We start from the raw sequence: 23607 nt of genomic DNA, 5'->3' as shown, positions 1-23607 counted from the left end.
GCATCATCACGCAGACTGATATATTAATATCTTAAGTTAAGGGACTGTTGAATTATACATTAGACTTTGTATGCCGAAGCTCTGAAATAAGTGCTGGAATAAAGTTTATTATGTTTAATGTTGCGGCAAATACTTGCCGTTTCCCCTCAATGAGCTGTTTGAATTTGATTGCCACGTTGTAGATTTGTGTCCTTCCAACCCGGCACTCAAGAGCGAGGTTATCCCTTCATAATCGTGAGCTTTCTCCAGGGACCCTGGGTTCTCTAAACACAAACTAAGCACCGATGAATGGCATCCGCCTCACGTCCAAATGCAGGATCCGCCTGAAAAAAAAAAATCTTAAGACTCAGTGAGGCTTTTCAGAATGAAAATGTATAAAACATATATGTATTACGTTTTGGTTCTTTCGGTCAAGTCACGTAGAAAGAAAATAAATTAAATAATAGAATACGACGTTTCGATTGCAATAAGCAATCGTCATCAGGTAGCGAATGAATGAGAAAACAAACATAGTAAACGTATTTAAGGGCTCGACACAGAGTGTGTCTATGTGTGTCTCCCTCTCTGTGTGTCTATGTATGTGTCTCTCTCTGTGTCCCCGTGTTGTCTCTCTCTGCTTGTGTGTCTGGCTATGTGTCTCCGTGTCTGTGTCTTGTCTCTCTCGCTCTCAAATGTAGCAATCTTTGGAAGAACGTAATCAACCAGGTGGGGTGTTGACTGTTATGTTAGCCGACTCTCTGTGTTGTACTGCATTATATTTCTAAGTTTACTAGGTTTATTTTCTCATTCATTCGTACCTGATGACGATTGCTTGTGTTGCAATCGAAACGTCGTATTCTATTATTTAATGTATTTTCTTTCTACGTGACTTTACCCAAAGAACCAAAGAGTAACGTGAATAATGTCGCAACTGCCGCAACCGGAGAACTGGCAACCTCTGAATTGCGAGCCCAACGTGTTGACCATTATACCAAAGCCATTGCGTGCATAACCAGTTGCGTTAGCATGTACACGCATTTGTGTTGTTGTTGTTTTTGTAGAAACGTTCCGACCGATTGTAACCCCTTGCACGCTTTTCCCTCCACTCCCCTGCGTCCTTCTCTCTTCCTTTCCTTTCTGCTAACGGCGCGCCGACTAAATGGGTGAACTTTGTTCACGGACGGTGGCACTCGCTAGCGCGTGGATGCAAAGGGGGGCCTCGCGTGTGCTGCTCCATCGCGCACGAGGTCATGCAACTGGGAGCGACTGTCAGCCCATCGAACTGTTTTGTTTAACTTTTTTTAAATGTTATGTTAACAGGTGAAAGGCCCCGACTGAGCTGTTTTTCAGAAGCGACCTGGCCACAAATGATAGCTCAGACGAAGTGGCTTATCGTCACGTGGAGATATGTATGAGCGGCCAAATGCTCTAAACGCGTGATGTCGATTCTAAATGCGAAGGGGGAAACGAAAAACCGGAGGACCCGGAGCAAAATCCACGTGGCCACGGGGAGAGCACGCTGACTCTTACATACAGCAGCAGGCGTCAGGGTCGGGGTCGAACCCACGACCTCCTGTATACCAGGCGAGGTAGTTAACATCTCCTAGGTACCGTGGCGCTCCTGGTTTACACGTGGAGGGAGCATGCGGTCGATGGCCACAGTAAATAATCGTCGTAGTCCGTGGTACAGCTGATGAGGAGGATGCGTCACGCTCGATCAGTCGTAAAAACACAGCACGAAGATCACGCCATGAGCACAGCACACGCAATGCAAGGCGGGATAGTCAGTACCATTGCGAATGTTTTAATAAAGGTGGTTGGGTTAGATCGCTGTAAGTACTAATGTGTCGTCACCCTCCGCCACCCGACACAGGCAGTAAGGTTTGTCACGTAAACAACGTGCGCCAATGATTTACTACTTGAACCCATCGGTGTGTTGGAGAGTAAAACCACAACATTTACAATTTGAGTAGTACGACGTTTCGCTGGTAATTACATCCAGCATCCACAACCTTGCTGGCTGTGTCGGGTGGTGGAGGGTTACGACACATTTATACTTACAACGATCTAACCCAAAAACCTTTATTATGAATAATATTGGTCGACAAAGCCTACTACGTGTTAAATTGCCAATGTATGTCGAACTTCTTTTGCGCCATACGTGACCAACCCCACGAATCGGCGGTGCGGGATTAATAAAAAAAATGTGATTAAGAAGTTTACAAAAGTGTTTGGCAGTGGAATAAAGGATTTTCATGACTAACTGCATAGTTAATAGTGCAATGAAACGACTTTAACGTTAATAAGTGAACTAAAATAATCACAATAGAGCCGTTTTTTTAATGTAAAATATATATGATTAACAACAAGCCTGTTGGTGAATGAACACATTCACAGGATTGCGAATGTAATAAATTCACCGTCAAGAGGTCAATACAATCATTTAATAAATTCAAATAATAAATATAACACGATTGTCAACATTGCTCTGGGACGCTGCTGCCGCCATGCAGTGGCCGCGTGACGGACCTGCCACCCAGAAGGGGGTCACAGACTCGATCCAATCTCCAGGCGCGGCAGCTGTTAAACGACCGTGCGAGTTTCTTCAACGCGCCTCCCTCCACCTCTCTCTCTACTTCTGTCCATCCAACAGCATGAGTCCACCACCACCACTACCACCCACACCGCCACGAGTCGTCAATGGGTGAGGTCCAGCCACGTGCGTCGATTGCCTCACCTCACGGGGGGGGGGGGGGGGAAGGTCCGGTGTGTGGGGGGGGGGGCTCCCAAACGTGAACACGAGAAGAAGACGCGGGTCCTGGCGTCACGGCCTCTCCCGTGCACACTGAGGCCCCTCTGTGTGTCTGTGCTCAGCAAGCCCCACACGCCCGCCCGAGTAACGCGTCGATTGTGAAAGTGTGTGTGGTGTGTGGGGGGGGGGGGGGTAGAAAAAAACACATCTCAAAGTGCCCCGTGATTGCACGGGTGGCGAGGTCGTGAGTCAACTCCGTGGCCAGGCGGGCAGCGAACAAGCACGAGCGCTAATCTGCGTAGGTGGTGGTAGTGGTGGTGGTTGGTGGTGGTGGTGGTGCCGGGAATAGCGACGCTTTGCCATGGGGAGCCGCTGGCGACGAGCTCTGCTCGTGCCGTGCGTCGCCCTCTGGCTCTTCCTACAAGCAGGTACATTCCACGTTCCCGTGCCAGGAGGGTGGCGGCGGTTCGAGGGTTGCTGCGTTACCATTCCGGTAACGCAGCAACGCTCAATCCCGACCCTGACGCCTGTTGTATCTTTAAGAGTCAGCGCGAGCGTGTGAGCGCCAGCGCACGGGAGATGAGCGTATCGCTCAGATGAAGATCTCACCATGCCACGTGATCGTGGGGGTTGTTTGACCATACTTCACCACGTTTGTTTTTGCAGGTTGGCGTAGGGCGGTGCACAGAACCGGTTTAGATATTGACGTTAGCCGAGGCCGCGTATCCAACTCAGGTTGCCAGCTGCGTAGGGCAGTTCGCCGTGCCATCGCTGCACCCCAATGCACTACGTACATCACGTTGTATTGTTTTCAGCGAGCAAACAACCTTGCCTGATTTATACTCATTCAATAATTTATCGCATGAAAAAAAACTTTCGTTTTCCGCTCCCGAAGCTTGGTCAAGCTACATGGCTCACACTTTCGTCAAAGTCCAATTAAAAGAAAGCCACAAAATCGGCAGTCATTCGTCGCAGTCGCCCCACCCGCTTGAGAAGGGAGGCTTCATTACGAGGATCGTGGTGGCTAGGAGATGTTAACTACCTCGCCTGGTATACAGGGGTCGTGGGTTCGATCCCCCGACCCTGACGCCTGCTGTATATTTGGAGTTTGCGTGTCTCTCTCGCTCACCGTGGTCGCGTTGATTTTTCTCCGGGTCTTTCGGTTTTCCCTTACACATTTAGAAAAATGCGTTTTAGAGTATTTGGTTGATGTACATTTCCACGTGATAAGCCACTTCGTTCGGCTATTATTTGTCATGGCCAGGTCGCTTCCGAGAATAAGCTATACAGCTCAGTAAACCTGGTAAAATAAAAAAACCTGGTAAAATAAAATGTTTTAAATAATTTTAATATGGATATCAGTGATATACCGACAATTGTCTGATTCAGATATTCAATGTGCAGTTCTTCACTTCAACATTTGCCAACGACGCAGCAAGGTCAATTTAATACGCTGGAGGGGCTGATCAAATCGGCGGTGCGTGGTGATGAAAAAAGGAAGAATTTGTGGTCAGGTCGCTTCTGATTTTTTTGTTAGCTATGCTGCTCAATGGGCCTGACCTGCTACAACATTTATATTTTTAGTTTGACGCGTAGGCTTTCGCGACCAATATTACTAATAATAAGATGTTTTTTTAGTGTTAAATATAAATGTGTCGACACATTTATACTTACGCGATCCAACCCCCCCCCCCCCCCCAAAAAAAAAAAGCTTATCGCGAATAATTTTTGTTTAGGTTTATTCACGCCCGCGAACGCAACGCCTCTTGTGTTTCCCTCTGGCCTGCACCCCCTGCCACAGCTTCTCTGGAGGAGCTGATCGGGAGCTGCTGTGACGAGGGGCGATCGTGGGCGATGGCCACGGGTCGCTGCGAGGACGTGGCCTCAAAAACTCGCGGAGCCACGGAAGAGTGCAGGTTTCAGCACCACCGCCACCACCACCACCACCCCTCCGCACGCACCGATTTGCCCGCTCCACACCGCTGCCGTTGTCACCACTGGTCGTCGTGGGCAGCGCAAGCGTTGTTAGAACACCGTTGTCATTCGCAGAGGCCGCGATCGTCAGCCAGTGGCAGCAGCAGCAGCATAATTATCATCATCAGCAACAGCACCATCGTAACTACCAGTCTTTACCATCATCATAATCATCAGCAGCACAATCAGATATACCAGTCTTCATCATCATCAGCAGCAGCCAGTGCCGGATTATCCTCGTAGCAAAAAGTAGCATTTGCTACAGGCCCCGCGCGAGCTGAATCTGGCACTGGCGACAACCGAGTTGCGATGGTATCAACGTTGAAATGTCGTCTCGCAGGGCTTAGGGCACGAAGGATGTGCAAGCAGGCGGTGTCATTTGATTGCAGGAGACAAGGCCGTAATATCTCCCCCAATATATTGCTATGAAAAAAATTGCTATGCTATGTAAATAAAAAACAACAATTTGCTTAACATTGGCTGCAATATTTGGACTTGTATTCATATAAATCAATGCATATATTTTTTGTTTATATGATTGTGGTTATGGTTGTATTTTATTAATCCATAATCTCTGCCATTACATACAATGAAACAATAAATGGTAAAAAAAAGTAAAAACAGAGCAATTTAATACAATACTCTATTAGGCACTATTGTAAAAAATAAATGAAAAGTCCATCCCATGTGTTAGTGAATTTTTCATTATTTTAGGCAGGAAATTAGTTTTCAAATGTAGATTTTTTTCATGGGTTGGGACACGCTGGAAGATTTGGTCCCCCCCCCCCCCCAATGTTGACTCCATGGCTACGGCCTTGGCAGGGAAGTCCATTCCGTGTCAATTCGCTCGTGGCCAGCTCCAGATGCTGCCGCCCGTCGCTTCGTAAGGCGGGTAACCACGCGGTGTCTACACTTCGTGGGGCTCGGCACAGTGACGTGCTGCGATTGATGACACCAGCAGAGGTGATAAAAATTGGACTGCTGTTGCTGCTGTGATGATGATGATGATATACGTGTTATTAATGATGGTGATGCTGACGATGCTGATGATGTGGACAGTGCTGCTGCTGCTGCTACTTATCACGGCGCCGATGTGCTATTGATGCTGCAACCAATGATGATGAATATTCATATTCTTAGGTTTTTTCGGTAAAGTCACGTAGGTACAGCTGTCGTGGCTGTGATGGTTCCACCTGAAGACGGAAGCTTGTGTTGCCTCCGAAACGTCGTGATTTTTATTTTATTTTTTATTTTACTTTTATTAATTTTAATTTTTTTTACCTACGTGACTTTACCGAAAAAAACCTAAGAATATGAATCCTTGCAGTCACGAAAGCTTCAAATCTAGAAGAAATGATGATGAACGTGCAGAAAGTGCTATTGGTGATGGTGATACCAATGCAAGCAACCCTATTGATGGTGACGACGCAGATACTGCTGTTTATATCGCTGCATATAACGTTGCTGCTGCTGATACTGCTGTGACTGCTGATGCTGCTGTTGATGATACTGCTGTTGCTGCTGCTGATGATGATGCTGATGATGATATGGCTACAGGATCACGCAGGAGCAGTGCTGCCTTGCTGCTGTGCAGGAGTCGCAGTGCGGAGCGGGGATCTCTGTGGCCAAGAGGAGCGGCTTCTGCACCGCTGAACCTTTGGATCAGTGTGGGGCCGTGCATTATAAGGTGTTACAGCCTTCATCATCATCATCAATAGCATGTTTGTATCACCATCATCATCGTCACCACCAACACATCATCATCAGTAGCATGTCTGTATCACCATCATCATCGTCACCACCACTACATCATCATCATCAGTAGCATGTGTGTGCATGATCACCATCATCATTGTCACCATCATCATTGTCATCATCATCATCATCACCATTATGACCTCCACAACTTCTTCAAAAACTCAGGCAGTGGACTTCCTTCATAGGCTATGGTTATAAAGAAGGACCATTGCCCGAAACGTCATCTCTTTCACGCGTTTCCTCTTTGGGACAGCGCCAGTTCACGCGATGTGTTGAGTTCGTATCGTTCGGGGGGGGGCTTGTGCACCACCCCGAATGCAGCATGCAAGAATCTAATGCGCGCGCTACATCCAGAAGTCACTCAGTGCACGTGTTGGGTCAAGGTGCCTCCGTGTCGCTGCTGCTGCGCACAGGAGGAACGCTGCGCCTCTGTTGTGAGGGCAGCGCTCATGTCGGCAGTGGCGAGAGATGAATTCACGCGTGTCTCTGCTACCGCTGCTACTTCTGCCACTGTCACCACTGCCTCTGCCGCTGCTTTTGATGCCCATGCCGCTGCCCACGCTGCCCCTGCCGCTGCTGCCACCACCACTGCTGCCCCCGCTACTTCTGCTACTGCCGCTGCTGCCACCAACACTGCCTCTGCTGCCGCTGCTGCTGCTACTTCTGCTACTGCCGCTGCTGCCACCACCACTGCCTCTGCTGCCACTGCCGCTGCCCCCGCTACTTCTGCCCCCTTATGCCGCTGCTGCTGCCGCTATCGAGCAGCAATGCTGCGAGTGCTGCTCGCTGGGCCTGCGGGCCAGGCGACGGGGCCGCGACTGCGAGGCGTCGCTGGGCTCCCTGGGCTCCCCGGGCTCGCTGGGCTCGCTGTGCGCGCTCGTTATGCGCAGCTGCTGCCGGGAGCCCGAGACGGCGGCGGCGGTGGTGACGACGGCCCAGGCAGCGGCTCTCGGGACCCAGATGTCCGTCGGTCCGGCGTTCAGCACCGCCGGTGAACTATTGACCTTTTTGTTGTTGTTGTTTGCTTCGTTTTATTTTACTTTGCCAGGTGTTAAGGGACCCGCTGAGCTGCGTGGCACTTTTTTTTGTGGGAAGCCACCTGGCCATCGCAAATGATGGCTCAAAACGAAGTGGGTTTATCGTCACGCGGCAACACAAACACTCTGAACGCGTGAGTTTCGATTCTAAATGTGGAGGGGAAAAAACCGGAGGACCCGGAGAAAAATCCACGTGACCACGGGGAGAGAGACACGCAAACTCCAAATGTGGAGGCGTAAGGGTCTGGATCGAACCCCCGACCTCCTGCACACCCCCCGATTAGCACGCGCTGTGGCTACGTACGGTGCGAAAGAAGTTACACATTCATAAACCTGGTCACCGCGAGTCACAACGCGTGGCCGCACGGTTACACGCAAGGAGCGTGAATCACGAGCGGCGAGGAATGCCTCGTGGGAACGTGGCCAAGGGGACATTGTGTTGCAGCGATCGCACCCGGCATTACTTTTAGTTAACCACTTATCTCTGATACTGACTAATACTTGCTAAAAAAAAGACACTTCCTAATAATGATGTTCATTTCGTGTGCCGTGTTCCCCAGCCAATGTCCCACCTGGCCATCGCAACATTGGCTGGGGAACGGATGGAACGCCGTGATCGTTACGGTCCGTCCTTACTCATAATTAATGCCCTCCGTGCATTGGCACGACCGGAATTTGTTTCCAGATCCAATTTTTTTTCTGCCGCAACTATGAATTACCGCGCGGTTGTCGTAGGGGATGATTTTAATAACAACAAGAACAACAACAGCAGAACGGACACATTGCAGGCACCCGTGCAGAGGCACACATGCGCATTTGGTGGCTGAGATGAACGCAGCTCGTAGAAGGGTCCCTTCGACGGGTGAGTCGTTTCTATTTAAAGCTTTCGTGACTGCAGGGATTCATCTTCTTGGTTCTTTCGGTAAAGTCACGTAGAAGGGAAATAATAAAAGAATAAAAATAAAACATAATAAATTAAAATAATAGAATAATATAATATTATAATATAATAATATAATTTTATTATGTTTAATTTTAATTATTTTATTATTTTCCTTCTACGTGACTTTACCGAAAGAATCAAGAAGGGTGAGTCGTTGCTTGCTCTGGCTGGTAGGAGGTCCTGAGCGTTTGGGTCCAGTTACATCCAAGGGACGCTGCTGTTGCTGCTGCTACTGCCACGGTGATTAAACAGTTAGCACACTTGCCCTTGATGGGCAATTTAGAGGTCGCAGGTTCAATTCCATCTCCAGGCATGGATGGTTGAACCAATTGAGCAAGCTTCTTAAATCCCTCCAACTTTGTCCATCCAGCAGAATAAATAAACTAAACTTGTATTTTATCAGGTAAGGCCCACTGAGCTATATTGTTAAGCGACGTGGTCACAAATGACAGCTCAACGAAGTGGCTTAACAGGTGGAAATATATAGCAGCCAGATACTCTTAACTCATGTTTCTAAATGTGGAGGGAAACACCGGAGGACCCGGAGAAAAATCCACGTGACCACGGGGAGAGAGAGACATGCAAATTCCAAATGTGCAAGCGCCAGGGTCGGAGACGAACCCACGTGACCGCCTGCATACCAGGCGAGGTAGTTAACATCTCGTCAACGTGGTCACAAGTCTTCTCCCTACTCAAAAGAGCATTGGGCGGTGCTCATCTCCGCTGGTGGAAATTCCGCATTCGTATGGCAAGGGGAAGAACTGGTGGTACTCATTGAATGATTGGTATTCTACTCCCCAACTGTAATTGCTCTACGAATATGAAATCGTCAGCGGCATCAGCAGCATCAGCAGCATCAGCAGCATCAGCGGCATCAGCGGCATCAGCGGCATCAGCGGCATCAGCGGCATCAGCGGCATCAGCGGCATCAGCGGCATCAGCAGCATCAGCAGCAACTCACATCCAGTCGTGTTATTTGATTTTCGTTTTTCGATTTTTGGCGTCCCACGCCTCTTGTGGCACCCATTGGTAGTAGGAGTTGTAGTACCATGGGTGGAAAAAACCCGATTTTTCCAGCGGCAGGCATCGGGTTTTTTCTTTAATATAATTAAACCCGATTTCGGGGAATTAAAACCTGGTTTAATGAATACGAAACTCTGATAGGCTGAGGCTGCTTCCTCGTCGGTGCTGCTATCGTACTCGGGGGGGCCGTCGGGCACGGGGTAGTCGTAGAATGCGGCGGGCAGGTTGGTCTTGATGAACACGAGCTTCTCCTCCACAATCGTGGGCGCCAGTGAGTTCCTTAGCTTGGAATGGATGAAGCCCATCGTTGAGAAGTGCGGTTCTGCAATTAGAACCAATTACACCGGATTTCTCCCAATATCAGATGATCGGGTTTAATATAAAAAGACAATTAAACCCGATTGTAACAAACCCGACTGTGCCACCCTTGAGGAGTACGCCGTGGTTGTTGTAAGGACACCTCTAACAAGCATTGCTCAATATAGTACCCTACAGGAATTTGGTTTAGTCAACGGAGATAGAAATCTATATTTGAATGCAGAGCAAAGGAATTTACAAAAAACATTATACTCGTATTTACGTATTTATTTAGGGGGGACATTATTGCCAATTGGTGTACACGTAAGACGGTCGTGAGTGATGAATATCGTATGTAAATTATAACGATATTCTATGCAAGGGCTAGAATGCTCACGTTAGGCTTGCAAATAGGCGATTATAAACTTATATTTAAAACAAGAAAAAAAAATCGCATTTAAGCCTCCAGAGATTAGAACGCACAGTTCAGTATTGGATGTACACGCAGGGCAGGGTCAACTCTAAGTTCGACGTCCGCTGTGAGTCTCGAGCCCAATGAAAATATAAAGAATAAGGTGCAGCCCTGCTCTTCCTTGCTCATGGCCCTGCTGGCAAGGAGGGAGGGCCTCTACATGGAGTTTTCGTGTGACTCTTTCTCTCCCCGTGGTCACGTGGATTTGTCTCCGGGTCCACCGGTTTCCCCCCCCCCCTCCACATTTCAACTCAACACCACACGTTTGGAGTATTTTGGCTGCTATAAACGTCCACTTTGATCATAAGCCACTTCGTTGAGCCTTCATTGGTGATAGCCAAGGTGGCATCTGAAAAAAGAACCGTACAATAGCTCAGTGGGCCTTACCTGGTTAAATAAAATAATACAAAATGTTGAGCAGAGCATTTGACCCTCCCTGTGATTGACATCCAGTGCTGTAGCCCTCTTTTGTCCACGTCTCCCGTGTCCACGTCTCCCGTGTCCACGTCTCCCGTGTCCACGTCTCCCGTGTCCACGTCTCCCGTGTCCACGTCTCCCGTGTCCACGTCTCCCGTGTCCACGTCTCCCATGTCCACGTCTCCCGTGTCCACGTCTGCTTGTCGTCTGACAGCCCCCAGGGTCACGCTGGAGCCAATGGACGGCAGCGCTGAGACGTTGGATGGGAGCGCGGAGGGAACGGAGCCCGGGGCCACGGTTCCCAGCCACAGCATCGGTGAGGTCAAGAGGTCACGACCTTTTGTGGCCTCGAGCCGTCGATGGACAACAAAAGGAGTCGTAAACCCCTCCCTCATTCAGATATTTTTTTTTTGTTGGGGCAGGTGCCGTTAGCGAACACCTATTAACCGACCACGTGGCTTCTTAGTCAGCAGTAGAGCGAGCAATCGGAAAGCTGCGAATTCAATTCCTGGTGCTGGGATCGACTCAACCCATCATCCCTCCGGGGTCGGTAAAGTGGGTACCACTTTGAGGGGAAGTCCAAAAGTGATTGTCCTATGGATAGACTCACCCTCGTCACGGGAATATGCAATTTCCACCACCAGCTCAGGAGTGAGCACCATCTCAATGCTCATTGGCGCAAGACATCACTGTTGAATTTTTTTTTGACACTGGCCCGGTACAGGCGGAGCTTTTTCCAACCATACTGGTCATCTGTGAAAAATAGCCCCGAAACTCATCCGACTCATCCAGTCTAAATAAAGATGATGATTCTGTTATGAGCAGCAACCAGGCCCGGCTGCCTTTACCTCCGCAGCGCCGATGTTCATACACCGCAGTGAATGCCAAATCTGAGGCTTCTTTAACCAAGAGGGGAAGCCGTTTTATCGGAGCAACCCGAAAAGGGACCCTCCCTTTGGCGGCAGAGGTCGCAAACGGGTTTTGATTCCTTACCCGTACCCGTACCCGGCCGCACCAGGGTCGAAAACGGGTACCCGTACCCTACCCGATACCCGGCTACCCGTACCCGGCCGGGTATCGGGTAGGGTACGGGTACGGCCGGGTACGGGTACCCGTTTGCGACCCTGATGCGGCCGGGTACAGGGTACAGGTAAGGAATCAAAACCCATTTGCGACCTCTGGTGTCCACCGGTGCTGCAATCTGTGTTCTCCTGTTTCTTGCCACCAATGTGACGATATATTGATTTGAATGAGCCGAGTCATTTCATACGTTGGGTTTCTATCCATACGTGGTTTTAACTGATGCAAAACTCCAATTATATTTACTCTATACTTTACTAATTCATAGTGATAATGTAATTTTTTATCGGTAAACCAGCCGAAGGTACAAATGGATTCTTACGCAGCAAAAAAAAAACAAATGCTTGCCACATTTTACTTCTCACTTATGGACGTCATTGTGAACGCTTTAGGGGCAACGTTGTAAAATAGTTTTTTGTTGAACATTTGGACTGAACAATATTATTGAACTCCGCGCACGCTTGTCCACGCATTGACGACGGAAAGCTGCGTCGCGTTTCGATTTAAAGCTTTCGTGACTGCAGGGATTCATATTCTTTGTTCTTTCGGTAAAGTCACGTAGAATGAAAATAATAAAATAATAAAAATAAAACATAATAAAATAATTCTCTCAAATGTTTTATTTTTATTATTTTATTATTTTCATTCTACGTGACTTTACCGAAAGAACCAAGAAGCTGCTTCGCGTTGTTTTTTTGTTTGTTGGCTCGTTCCGCGTGCCACCGCCGACTTCACCCTCCGCTACGGCCCGCATTGAATGTTTGTCTCATCGGGCAGTAGCAGCAGCAGCGGACGTGGAGGCGTTCAGTGGAGAAGAGGACGCGGCCGCAACGGAACTCTGCCAAGGTCATGCGCTGCTCGAGCACTCGTCACACACGGCGCGTTTCGCGGCGCGCGCCGTCGTGGTTTCCCGTCAGCATTCGGGGGGCGCTTCAAAAACGCGAAGATGAAAAGTCAGGAAGGTTCAGTGCAATTCGTGTGGTTGCGCACGTACGTACGTTGAACTTTTTTCGCACCGTACGTAGGCGACCGCGCTAATTGGAGTGTGCGGGGGAAGCACAGCAAACTAAACACAGAAAGCAGTTGTAAATAAATGAAGACTTTAAAGCGCATAGCTCCAGTGGCATACCAATAGCTGGCGGAAGAGCGTTCCAGACGGCCGCAGAAGCGCGTCTGAAAGCGCGCGATGCGATGACCGTCTTTGTTCGATGAAGAAGGGTTCATTGCCCAAACGTCGCTTATTATAGAAATGTTTTTGAAGACCACGGTGTTATGGACGAGTGAGGGCTCAGTAATAAGACAGTACGAGTGATGACGAGCGTCATTGTTATGATGACCGTGATATTGTGCATCATGGTTTTCTCGAGCATAAGCGGCCAGCAACAAACAGCACTTGTGTAAGAGACAAGAGTCGATAATTGTATTCAATTGAGCGAGGTTTTACGAACTTGGTCAAGGAGACGATGGGAGGGAATTAATGTTTTTTTCCTTCTCTTTTTAGCACAGGCCCATCAGCCCAACATGCTCAGCGACCAGCAGCTGAAGGCGCTCTTGTCATAAAAAAACTATTATTTATTTACACTATGAGACCTCCTTTACCAGTGGCAAAATATAGTAGTAGGTTTTTACCCTTTAAACTGGTACAAAACTGACACCTTTATACAAGGCATCATGTTTGCAATAACCACAACACAAGCAGTCAAAATGCAAACAAAAAGAAACAACTCTGATAGTCTAGGCTCTAAGGAAAGCTGTCTCGGGTGTGGACCAATCAACTTCAAGGACAGTGCATATCATTACCATTATCAGAGTTGTTTCTTTTTGTTTGCATTTTGACTGCTTGTGTTGTGGTTATTGCAAACATGATGCCTTGTATAAAGGTGTCAGTTTTGTACCAGTTTAAAGGGTAAAAACTATTACTATATAATTTATTCATCACGTTTCTTGCATTCGAGGAAGGTTATGATGACTTCAGTGGCGGCTCCTGCAAAATCTCTCAGGGGGGGCAAATGTCTGGATGATTGATAAGGATAAGGTCCACCCATGCAATGGATAAATTAACAGCTTAAGCATGTAAAGGCAACTTCACTTCTTTAATATTAATGAAAAATAAAGTGACTCTTACAATACATCTTGTTTGTTTCTATACTCACTATTAAAACAAACCACTCAAGTTTATTTTATTAAAGATTCCACTAGGTGGCGATAAATTATATTGTTGGATGAAACGTGCTTACGTATGATGACGTAAGCACGTATGATGACGTAAGCACGTTAGGGCGAGCCCTCCCGGAAGCCATAGAGAATGCATTGGAGCGCCCGCCGTTCGAAAAAAAACATCTTTGAATGTACGTCTATGGGGCCACTCGGGGCGATTCTCAGCCGGAGTGAAATCGCCCAAAAAGAGGCGGTACTCCACAGAACGTGACATGACGCTGATTGGACTATATCCAGAGGCACAGTGACGGCTAGCGTGACTCTGTGGTTGAATGACATTGGTGGTGCGTCGCCCAATCGCCCTAATGAAGAAACCGCCCCTGGATGACTTGGCGACGGAGATGATAGTGAGAAGTACTTTCATAGTGGAGCAGTGCCTTGGTTAAGGCGCCGCGTAAATTGAAATAAGATAAGAGGGAAGAAGTCGTGATCGAACACCTTTGGCCTCACGTAGAGAGCGCGAATGAACTCGACAAAGCCGACGTGAATTTCGACTGCACAATGCACTCGACCCTCGACATTTCGAATCAACGTGCACTCAGAGTTTTTGGCTGCGACGCATTTCCGCACGACGATGAACCACCTCGTTGACCTGTCATTTGTGACATCCATGTCGCTTCTGAACAAGAACTGGATAGCTCAGTGGGCCTTGCACATGGTCAAATAAATAAAATAAAAAGTTTAGTGCGTAATTCGCCATCTGCTCGGTACATCGCATAGACCGGAACAAAGGAAGGTGGCATAGAAACTAGCAGTAAGTTGTACATCTTGACTTAACGCTTTCGTGACTGCAGGAATTCATATTTTTTGGTCTTTCTGATGACGACCGCTTGCTTTTGCGAACGAAACGTCGTAGTTTTTTGCGATTTTTTTTTTAGCTTTTCTTTGAACCTATCGACGTGACTTTACCGAAAGACCCAAGAATATAAATAGTTTAAAAATAAGTTTAACCCCACCCCCCCCCCATTTGCGTGTATCCCAGGAAGGTGCTTGCGCCCAGCTGTGCCACGCGACGGAGCAAGGCACCGTCTGTACTTGCAGCGCAGGCTTCCGCGAGCGAGGCCCAGGGGACACTTGTGCCGGTGGGTACCGCAGCGGCGCGCCGTTTACTCGGCTAGGGACACGGACGCGCGCACGTGCGGTCAACACGGGGCCTGACGCTTCGCGATAGGCATCTTGGTTCACGGTGGCGAGGTGTTAGCGATCTCGCCTGGTGCACAGGAGGTCGTGGGTTCTATCCCGACCCTGACGCCTGCATGCTTGGGGTTTGCGTGGTGTCTCTCTCCCCGTGGTCGTGTGGATTTTGCTTGGGATCCTTCAGTTTCTCCCCCCCTCCCCCCCCGCATGGGTTTAGAGGATTTGGCTGCGATTCATTTCCACGTGATTAGCCACTTCGTTGAGCTATCATTTGTGGCCAGGTTGCTTCTGAAAAAGAGCTATATAGCTCAGTGGGCCTTACTTGGTAAAATAAAAAAGTAGTTTAAGTTTAAATCGTTTAGTTTGATTTCGTATTTGAACATCTGTTATACCTCCTGTATTCTCGGCAGAATGGGTAACTCTGATTTTGTTTCCATCATGTCAATGCTCATCTACGTATAGTCTTAACAAATATCAGGAAAGTTCCGTTTCTGTGTCTCCACGCATAGACACAAACGTGTTTTAGTCTATCACTCTCATGGATTTCTACAGCATGATCTTAGCAGATTATCTCAGCGAATGATGGCACGGTAATCATCATTTTAAAAAATGTCATAGTTCAGCGCTCGTTTATGTATATGTGTGTGTTGAACTTCTTTTGCACCGTACGTAGCCAACCGTGCTAATCGGAGGTTCGGGGGAAGGACAACAAACTAAACACAAAAATAAGTTCGTAAGAAATTAGTTTTCAATTAAAATGTGTGCCCAGCTGTGCATGGCTCCAGTGGCTAAATAGGTATTTATCTAAAGACGGTCACCGCATCGAGTACTTTCAGATGGGCTTCTGCATCTGTCTGGAACGCTCTTCTTTCCAATATAAAGAAACTCCCTTTAAATCTAGATTGACAACTAATTTCTTGAGATTTTTTTTGGTGTTCAGTTTGTCGTCCTTTCCTCCTGCACCTCCGAGTAGCACGTTTGGCTACGTACGGTGCAAAATAAGTCCAACGTGCATACATACACGGCGCACTTTGGCGCAGGTGCAACCGTCGATGTAGGGCAATCGCTAAGACGGGCATGGCACGAGGCTTGCGATGCGGCACAGCGATAACGCTGACAGAGCACCGCACGCTCGGACCTCTATCCCTCTCCTCTCTCTCTCTCTGTCCCCCCATCTTTCTCCCCTCTCTTTGTTCCCAGACATTGATGAATGCGAGAGCGGCGCTCACAACTGCTCCGAGGGCCAGGAATGCAGAAACACTTGGGGCTCCTTCGTTTGCTCCGAGGCCGACGAGAGCTGTCGCAGAGGCTTCGTCCGAAACCCGCGCGGACGCTGCGTCGGTACGACTCGCGACGGACGGACAAACGGACCGGGTGGACGGACGGACGGACGGACAGACAGATGGACAGACGGACAGACAGGCCGTGACCGTTCGAAGGAGGCCCCTTGTAGCACGGCAGTGCAGCCAACTGCGATTAGCGCGAACCAACTAACTTAACGCACTCGTCCAGTGACACCTAAAGAGAAGTATCAAGTATTAGCGCTTCTTCACAGCACATAGAGAGGCAGAGGAAGAGGACCATTGCCCGAAATGTCAGCTGTTATATGTGGGGGTTTCCCCCCCCCATCATGTGTGTTGATGCTTTTATTGCTGTTGTTGTGCTTGTGCACTACTGCCAACACAGCGGCAGAAATTACCCATGGCGATACACAAAGCCTGTAAAGTAGAGTTTCAAAACACATAGGGTGTAACTGGCATTGGCCAAGCATTACAATGATACAAAAATTAGCTGCTTGGCAGAAACCGTCCAGGAAGCGAGTAAATAGCAGTAATGTAGAAAATTAGTTTGCTTAACAAAATACAAAACTATGGAGAGACTTGTGGAAAATGTAACAATACAATGTCAGTCAGACAAAATGTTCACTATGAGTGCCACTTTGAGGGGATGTCAACATGCAGTGTCCTATGGATAGACTCGCCCCCGCCATGGGAACGTGGAATTCCCACCACTTGCTCAGGGCAATTAGCAGGCGACGAGCACTCGTAGCGTAGACGTTTACAAACATAGTGGACGAGTGGCACGTGGTCACCACTCAACGTACCATTGGCATCATCTTCCAGAGCCACTACTTACCACTCGGCAAGGATGCCCTGCCCGCTCGCGAAGTTTCTGAAAACATCCCGTGAATGTAATGGCAAGACCGCAAAAAATACCGCAAAATAAATTCTGCGAAGACTGTAATCGGTGATTATGTATATACTGTACAAATTTGTATAATAATGAGAGCACTTATGACCACCACAATGAACAAATATGCGACATACATCAGCCGGGGGGAGGGGGGACATTTGCGTGCGTGGCGATAATGTTCAGGCAGCGTGGACATTCAAATGCCAAACAATTTTACGATGGCAATCAATCTCGCGTTCTTGTCGTGTCGTTCCTTCGCCAAGTGCGGCTCATGTGGCCCACGAACATACGCTTGGACGACACGGATACTCTCGATATCGCTCGTGATTTCACGATACTCGGGATATCGCGATAATCGGGATGATCGCGATTTCACGATACTCGGGATATCACGATACTCGCGATATCGCGATACTAGGGATGTCGCGATACTCGGGATGATCGCCAGCGCGGCGGTTACAACGAGCCGCGCAAAAGGGATGGAATGTTGAGCAAAGGGTCAGAGTCCTGGGGTGCCTCTCTCTCTCTCTCTCGCCACTGCAGGCAGAAGGGCCTCCACCGCAGAGGGAGTTCAGGAGAGAGAGAGAGCCCTTCCTGCCCCCAGCTCGGGAGCAGGGGGGTCGGCAGCCTGAGGCTCTTTAAGGACCGCTGTTTCGTGGCTCGCGACGCTATCATTGCAAAGTAACAACAACAACAACCACCCTCCGAATTCGTTATCGATGAACGGCGGATGTCCAAAAAGTCCAACGGTGATTTGTAACGCGGCAATTGCGAATAGTTGCGCGTGCGACCTTCTGAAAAGATCGATCGCAAGACAACACGGTTTGACGTTATTAGCTAAGTACCCGTCTTGTATTTTGCGATTTAAAGCTTTCGTGACTGCAGGGATTCATCTTCTTGGTTCTTTCGGTGAAGTCACGTAGAAGGGAAGTAATAAAATAATAAAAATTAAAACATAATAAAATAATTCCCGCCTTGTATTCGCACGCATTATCGCGGCTCTTGAAAATAATTATTTACCATATTCGAAAAAAAACGGCTTCGCTTGTCATCTTGGTTTGCCGACCCCCCCTTGGCACTCGAGGGTTAAGCGTCTACCACGCTGTATCTCTGCCCCCTCCCACACCCCTCGGCAGACGTGAACGAGTGCCTGGCTGTGAGCCGCGCCTGCGGGCCGGCTCAGCGCTGCGTCAACTCCCCCGGCTCCTTCTCCTGCGAGCGCGGTGGCGGCTGCGACAGCGGCTATCAGCTAGATGAGGACAACGATTGCATCGGTGACTTCTTCATCTTGTCCACCCTTCGTCTATCTCCCCTTCCACTCTTCTAGACACTTCTTCCATGCTTTAGGGATATGAACCAACAAGATCTCTCAGATCCTCTGGTGCCGGTCTTTTAGTCGTCGCGAAGGCCAGGACTAAACCCCAGGGAGAAGCGGCGTTGAGTGTGTACGGTCCTCGCCTGTGGAAGCAGCCTGCCAGGGGATCAGAGGGCTTCAGAGTCATTAAGCACTTTAAAAAATAAGTCTAAAAACTAACTTTTTTAAAACTTGCTTTTAAATTTCGATTTAAAGCTTTCGTGGCTGCAGGGATTCATCTTCTTGGTTCTTTCGGTAAAGTCAAGTAGAAGGGAAATAATAAAACAATAAAAAGAAAACATAATCAAGGTGTATTTTATAATATTTATTTTTATTATTTTATTATTTCCCTTCTACGTGACTTTACCGAAAGATTTCGAATTAAAGCTTTCGGAAATAATAAAACAATATAAATAAAACATAATAAAAGTGTATTTTATAATGTTTATTTTAATTATTTTATTATTTCCCTTCTACGTGACTTTACCGAAAGATTTCGATTTAAAGCTTTCGTGACTGCACGGATTCATCTTCTTGGTTCTTTCGGTAAAGTCATGTAGAAGGGAAATAATAAAATAATTAAAATAAACAATAAAATAAAGAACCAAGAAGACGAGACCTCTTGAACCTCACTCGTCCGTAAGTAGGGTAGTCCCTGCGCTGGTTTTCTCCACCACCGCACGCGATCAATACCGCTGTTGTCCGTACCCGATCGCGAACGCGTGAGCGTGTGTCACCACCGCCTCTGCGCGCCCCTCCCCCCGCAGACATCGACGAGTGCGCGAGCGGCGGCCACGACTGCACCGACGGCACGGAGTGCAGCAACACCAAGGGCTCGTTCCTGTGCCAGGCGCGGGCGCAGTGCGGCGCCGGCTATCGCCTCGACGACACCGGGGGCTGCGCCGGTGCGTGAGCGCCACGTGCTGTCTCCCGCGTCCGACGTTCTCCCTCGCTCGCCCGTCACTCGGGATGGGGGCACGCACGGACCCACGCGGAGAGCTGCCATGGTGGCGGGTGGAAGGGGGGTCCCCCTTGGCTGTGCTGCAGAAGGGCAACGGATTGAGTTTAGAGTTTTTGAGTTGCTCAGGCATTTCAGTGGCCTAATATGTTCATCTTTAACCTTAAATTATTGCTATCGTCAAAGGTGGGCGGGGGGGGGGGCATTATTTTCTATCGCAGGCAGACCGGCCAGGTGGCTGTGCGGTAGGGCGAGCGGCTCGCAACAATCGGAATTTCGGGGGTTCATACCCTGGCGTTGGGGTTCACTCATCCCGTCATCCCTCTAGGGGGGAGTGTGAAATCTCCACGGCTTGCCCGAGGCTGCAAGCAGCGTGTGAGCACCGCGGACCCAGCAATGCTCACGTCACGCTGACAGCCACCCCGCCCAGCGGCTTGCGTGGCGGCGTGGGGGTCGAACAGGAACAAACGAATCTCGCGACAGAACGAGTGATGAATGAGGAGTAATTTGGAGTGCCTGAAGAACGGTCGCTGAATTTGCTGCGCGCGTTCAGAGGCGCTTCTGCGGCCGTCTGGAACGCTTTTCCTTCCTGATATTAGGAAGGCACTGGGCGCTGTGCACTTTTCACATCTAGAAGTTCGAAGTGCATACATACACAGTGCACTTTCGGAGCAGATGCAACCGACGACGCAGGCAATCTGCAGCTACGAACTTTTAAATCTAAATGAAAACCTCATTTTCTTGAGAACCGATTTTCGTGTTTAGTTTGTTGTCCCCCCCCCGCACCTCCGATTAGCTCCGTTGGCTACGTGCGGTGCTGAAGAAGTCGAACGTGCATACAAAAAAAGATCCCCCGTATAGCCTTAACAGACTGTTGGGACAAGTGCTGTTAGCGAGCACCTATAAAGGCCGGCACGGCACACGAGGGGGTGGGTGGCCAGCACCACGTCCGGCCGCCTTTGTCGCCATAGTGGCGATGTTTTATACACCGCACCAGGTACTCATTTGAGGCTGAGTCGACCTAGGAGAGGCCCAGGACCGATTCAAATTATCGTCACTGGTGTCGGCCGTGAGCGGGAATCGAACTCGTGTCGCCGGGTTCATAGCGCAGCGCAAACCGCTGCACCACCGTTCCCCACACGTGCGCACACGCACGCACACACAACAACAACCGCCATTCGCCACTAAGTGGCGGCGACGTCACCACGACGCTTGTGCCAGGCCATGTGCACCTTGAGGCCACGCACACACGCACGCACGCACACACACACACGCACACACACACGCACACATGCACACACACGCACGCACACATGCACACACACACACACACGCGCACGTCATCGCTCGATCACCGCTCGCTCGCGCGGTGCGCGCAACGCGTCGACGATGTCGGAGCTCAACGAGCGCTCGGTGACAGCGCTCACTCTCTCTGCAGATGTGGACGAGTGCTCCGCTGAGCAGTCGCCCTGCTCCGGCGAGCTGCCGTGCGTCAACACGGCGGGCTCGTTCCAGTGCGGCGCCCAGCCCATGCCGTGTGCCCGCGGGTTCATCGCCAGCCCCAGCACGGGCGCATGCACAGGTCCCACCGTCGATCCGTCTGGCCGCACGCACGCGACACCTCCTGCCAGTCCGCTGGCGAGCTGTCGCCACTTACGTGTCTTCGTGCGTGCGCTGTTTAGAATCAGGCACAGCAGGGGGGTCACAGTTGGTGCATCTGTCGGTCGTCTCAGTCAACCCCATGGCGCCTGCGTCGGTCCCGTGACCTTCTGTCAGCGAGCCTTCGGCACTTCACGCCGTGGCCACAAAGTGCACCTAGCCTGGCACGAGCGCTGCGGTGGTGACGTCGCCCACTGCTTAGCGGTGAACGACAGCGGTCGTTATTGTTACGGGGAGCAGTGGTTGAGGTCCCATAAATATAATAATAATAACATCTTATAAAGGCATGTTTGGGAAGGGGGTGGGGAGCAGTGGTGTAGCGGTTAGCGCACTGCACCACGAACCCGGCGACCCAAGTTCGATTCCCGCTCACGGCCAACACCGGTGACGATTATCTGAACCGGTCCTGGGCCTCCCCTGAGGTTGCTCTGCCTCAAATGAGTACCTGGTGAGGTGTGTAAATATCGTCACTGGGGAGACAAAGGTGGCCGGGCGTGGTGCTGGCCACCCACCCCCTCTTGTGCCGTGCCGGCATTCATAGCTGCTCGTTAACAGCACTTGCCCCTACAGCCTGTTCAGGCTATACGGGGGGGGGGGGATCTTTGTCTTTGAGGTTGGATATTCGTCTTCGTTGTCGCTGTTGTTGTTGTTATGATGGGGCGCGTGTGATGACGATGCTCGCGTGATGACGATTGTGATGACGATTGCGACGACGATTGATGACGATTGTGACGACGACGCTCGCACGTGACGACGATTGTGACGACGATTGTGACGACGACGATCGCCGCGTGCCCACGGCAGATGTGGACGAGTGCACCACGGGCGTGCACGGCTGCGGCGAGGGTCAGCTGTGCCGCAACTCCCTGGGCAGCTACCGCTGCGAGTGCCGGCCCGGCTACCGTCACGACCCGCGCAGCCGCTCGTGCCTCGGTGGGTGGGTGGGAGCGGCGGGCGTTTGGGGCCGTCCATAAATGACGTCACGCACCTAGGGGGGGGGTGGGGGTCAGACATTTGTGACGAGGGCGGGGGGGGGGGTTGAGAAATGTGACGTCATATTAAAATGCGCAACTTTCAATAAATATAGACAACACGTTCTACTTAATTAAATAGACTTTTTGATGTTTTCTCCTACAACATCAGAGTGCAGCGCCATATTAAATATGCACTACAATGACAATAGTTTAAAGCGATTTGAAGCATCTTCTTGGTTCTTTCGGTAAAGTCACGTAGCCGAACCATTTTAGCTCCTAGTTTGGTAGTGTCTCATTCTTCACCTGAAGACGGCTGCTTGCGTTGTAGCCGAAACGTCGTGAGAATTATTTTATTTTATTATGTTTTATTTTTATTATTTCATTACTTCCCTTCTACGTGACTTTACCGAAAGAACCAAGAAGATGAATCCCTGCAGTCACGAAAGCTTTAAATCGAAACGATTTGAAGCATGTTTTATATTTTTTTTTGGGGGGGGGGGGGCAGAGCTTTGTGACGTCATATTTGAGGAGGGGGGAGGTCTGACTTTTTGTGACGCCGTGTGACGAAAGGGGAGGGGGGGTAAAAATGGTCCAAAATGGCGTGACGTCATTTATGGACGGCCCCATAGCAGCATCACTCTCCAGTGTGAAACGTTGGCAGGACCCTCCCGTAAGATAGTCTTGAGACTCGGCAATTGCTCCACTGGGTCAACCATTTTAGCAACAGTAACGAACACATTGTCCTGCGGAGGGAGCTGGTAGGAACGTTGGGTTGCTCGGTCAATGGCCAGGGTCAACGGCGGCGTGGTGTATTCCGCAAATATGGCCGACTGTGAGGGCGGGCACAAGCCGGCGTGAGTAGGTTAAACGTTGAGTTTTATAAGGGCACCACAGGGGTGACCAGCCCCTCCCCACCCAGCCCCACCCCTCCCACCCCCACCCTCCCCTCCCCACCCAGCCCAACCCAGCCCTTCCCTCCCCACTCAGCCCCTCCCTCCCCACCCAGCCCCTCCCTGCACGACGGACACAATAATCCCCTGTGGGCTGGTGTAACCAGGAGGTTCCTACCAGTATAACAATGTTGAATCTGAATGATGCTGGTTCTGGCTAACGCTGCTGCTGCTGCTGCTGCCGCTGTTGTTGTTCACACACACAGATGTGAACGAGTGCGTGCAAGGCTCTGGGAAGCCTTGTGAGCAGCTGTGTGAGAATACGCAGGGCTCCTTCCGATGTCCTCTGTGCACGGGGGCTGGCGCTCAGCTCTGACAGGCAGGACATGTGAAGGTGCGTGCGTTAGACTTTTTTCGCACCGTACGTGCATAACCGTGCTAATCGAAAGGTGCGGGTGGAAGGGCAACACTAAACACACAATAAACATTTTTT

The 23607-nt window shown here is 49.8% G+C and overlaps 1 protein-coding gene across 1 annotated transcript in view; it reads left to right on the top strand.

The window, feature by feature from the left end:
- Positions 1–23607, top strand: part of LOC133356395 (fibulin-2-like) — a 49189-nt gene that overhangs the window by 10686 nt on the left and 14896 nt on the right. Inside the window, 14 exon segments of the mRNA XM_061573902.1 lie at positions 4533–4647; positions 6263–6392; positions 7229–7454; positions 10867–10968; positions 12510–12579; positions 14934–15031; positions 16287–16427; positions 18416–18553; positions 19401–19538; positions 21030–21173; positions 22055–22183; positions 23381–23457; positions 23459–23491; positions 23493–23508. Of these exon segments, the coding sequence (XP_061429886.1) occupies positions 4533–4647; positions 6263–6392; positions 7229–7454; positions 10867–10968; positions 12510–12579; positions 14934–15031; positions 16287–16427; positions 18416–18553; positions 19401–19538; positions 21030–21173; positions 22055–22183; positions 23381–23457; positions 23459–23491; positions 23493–23508 (1557 nt within the window).

The sequence above is a fragment of the Lethenteron reissneri genome, chromosome 54 (genome assembly GCF_015708825.2).
Source record: "Lethenteron reissneri isolate LAM-NWPU_2019-01 chromosome 54, ASM1570882v1, whole genome shotgun sequence".
NCBI lineage: Eukaryota > Metazoa > Chordata > Hyperoartia > Petromyzontiformes > Petromyzontidae > Lethenteron > Lethenteron reissneri.
Note: the sequence above shows the minus strand (reverse complement) of the source record. Positions and strands in the feature narration are given on the sequence as shown.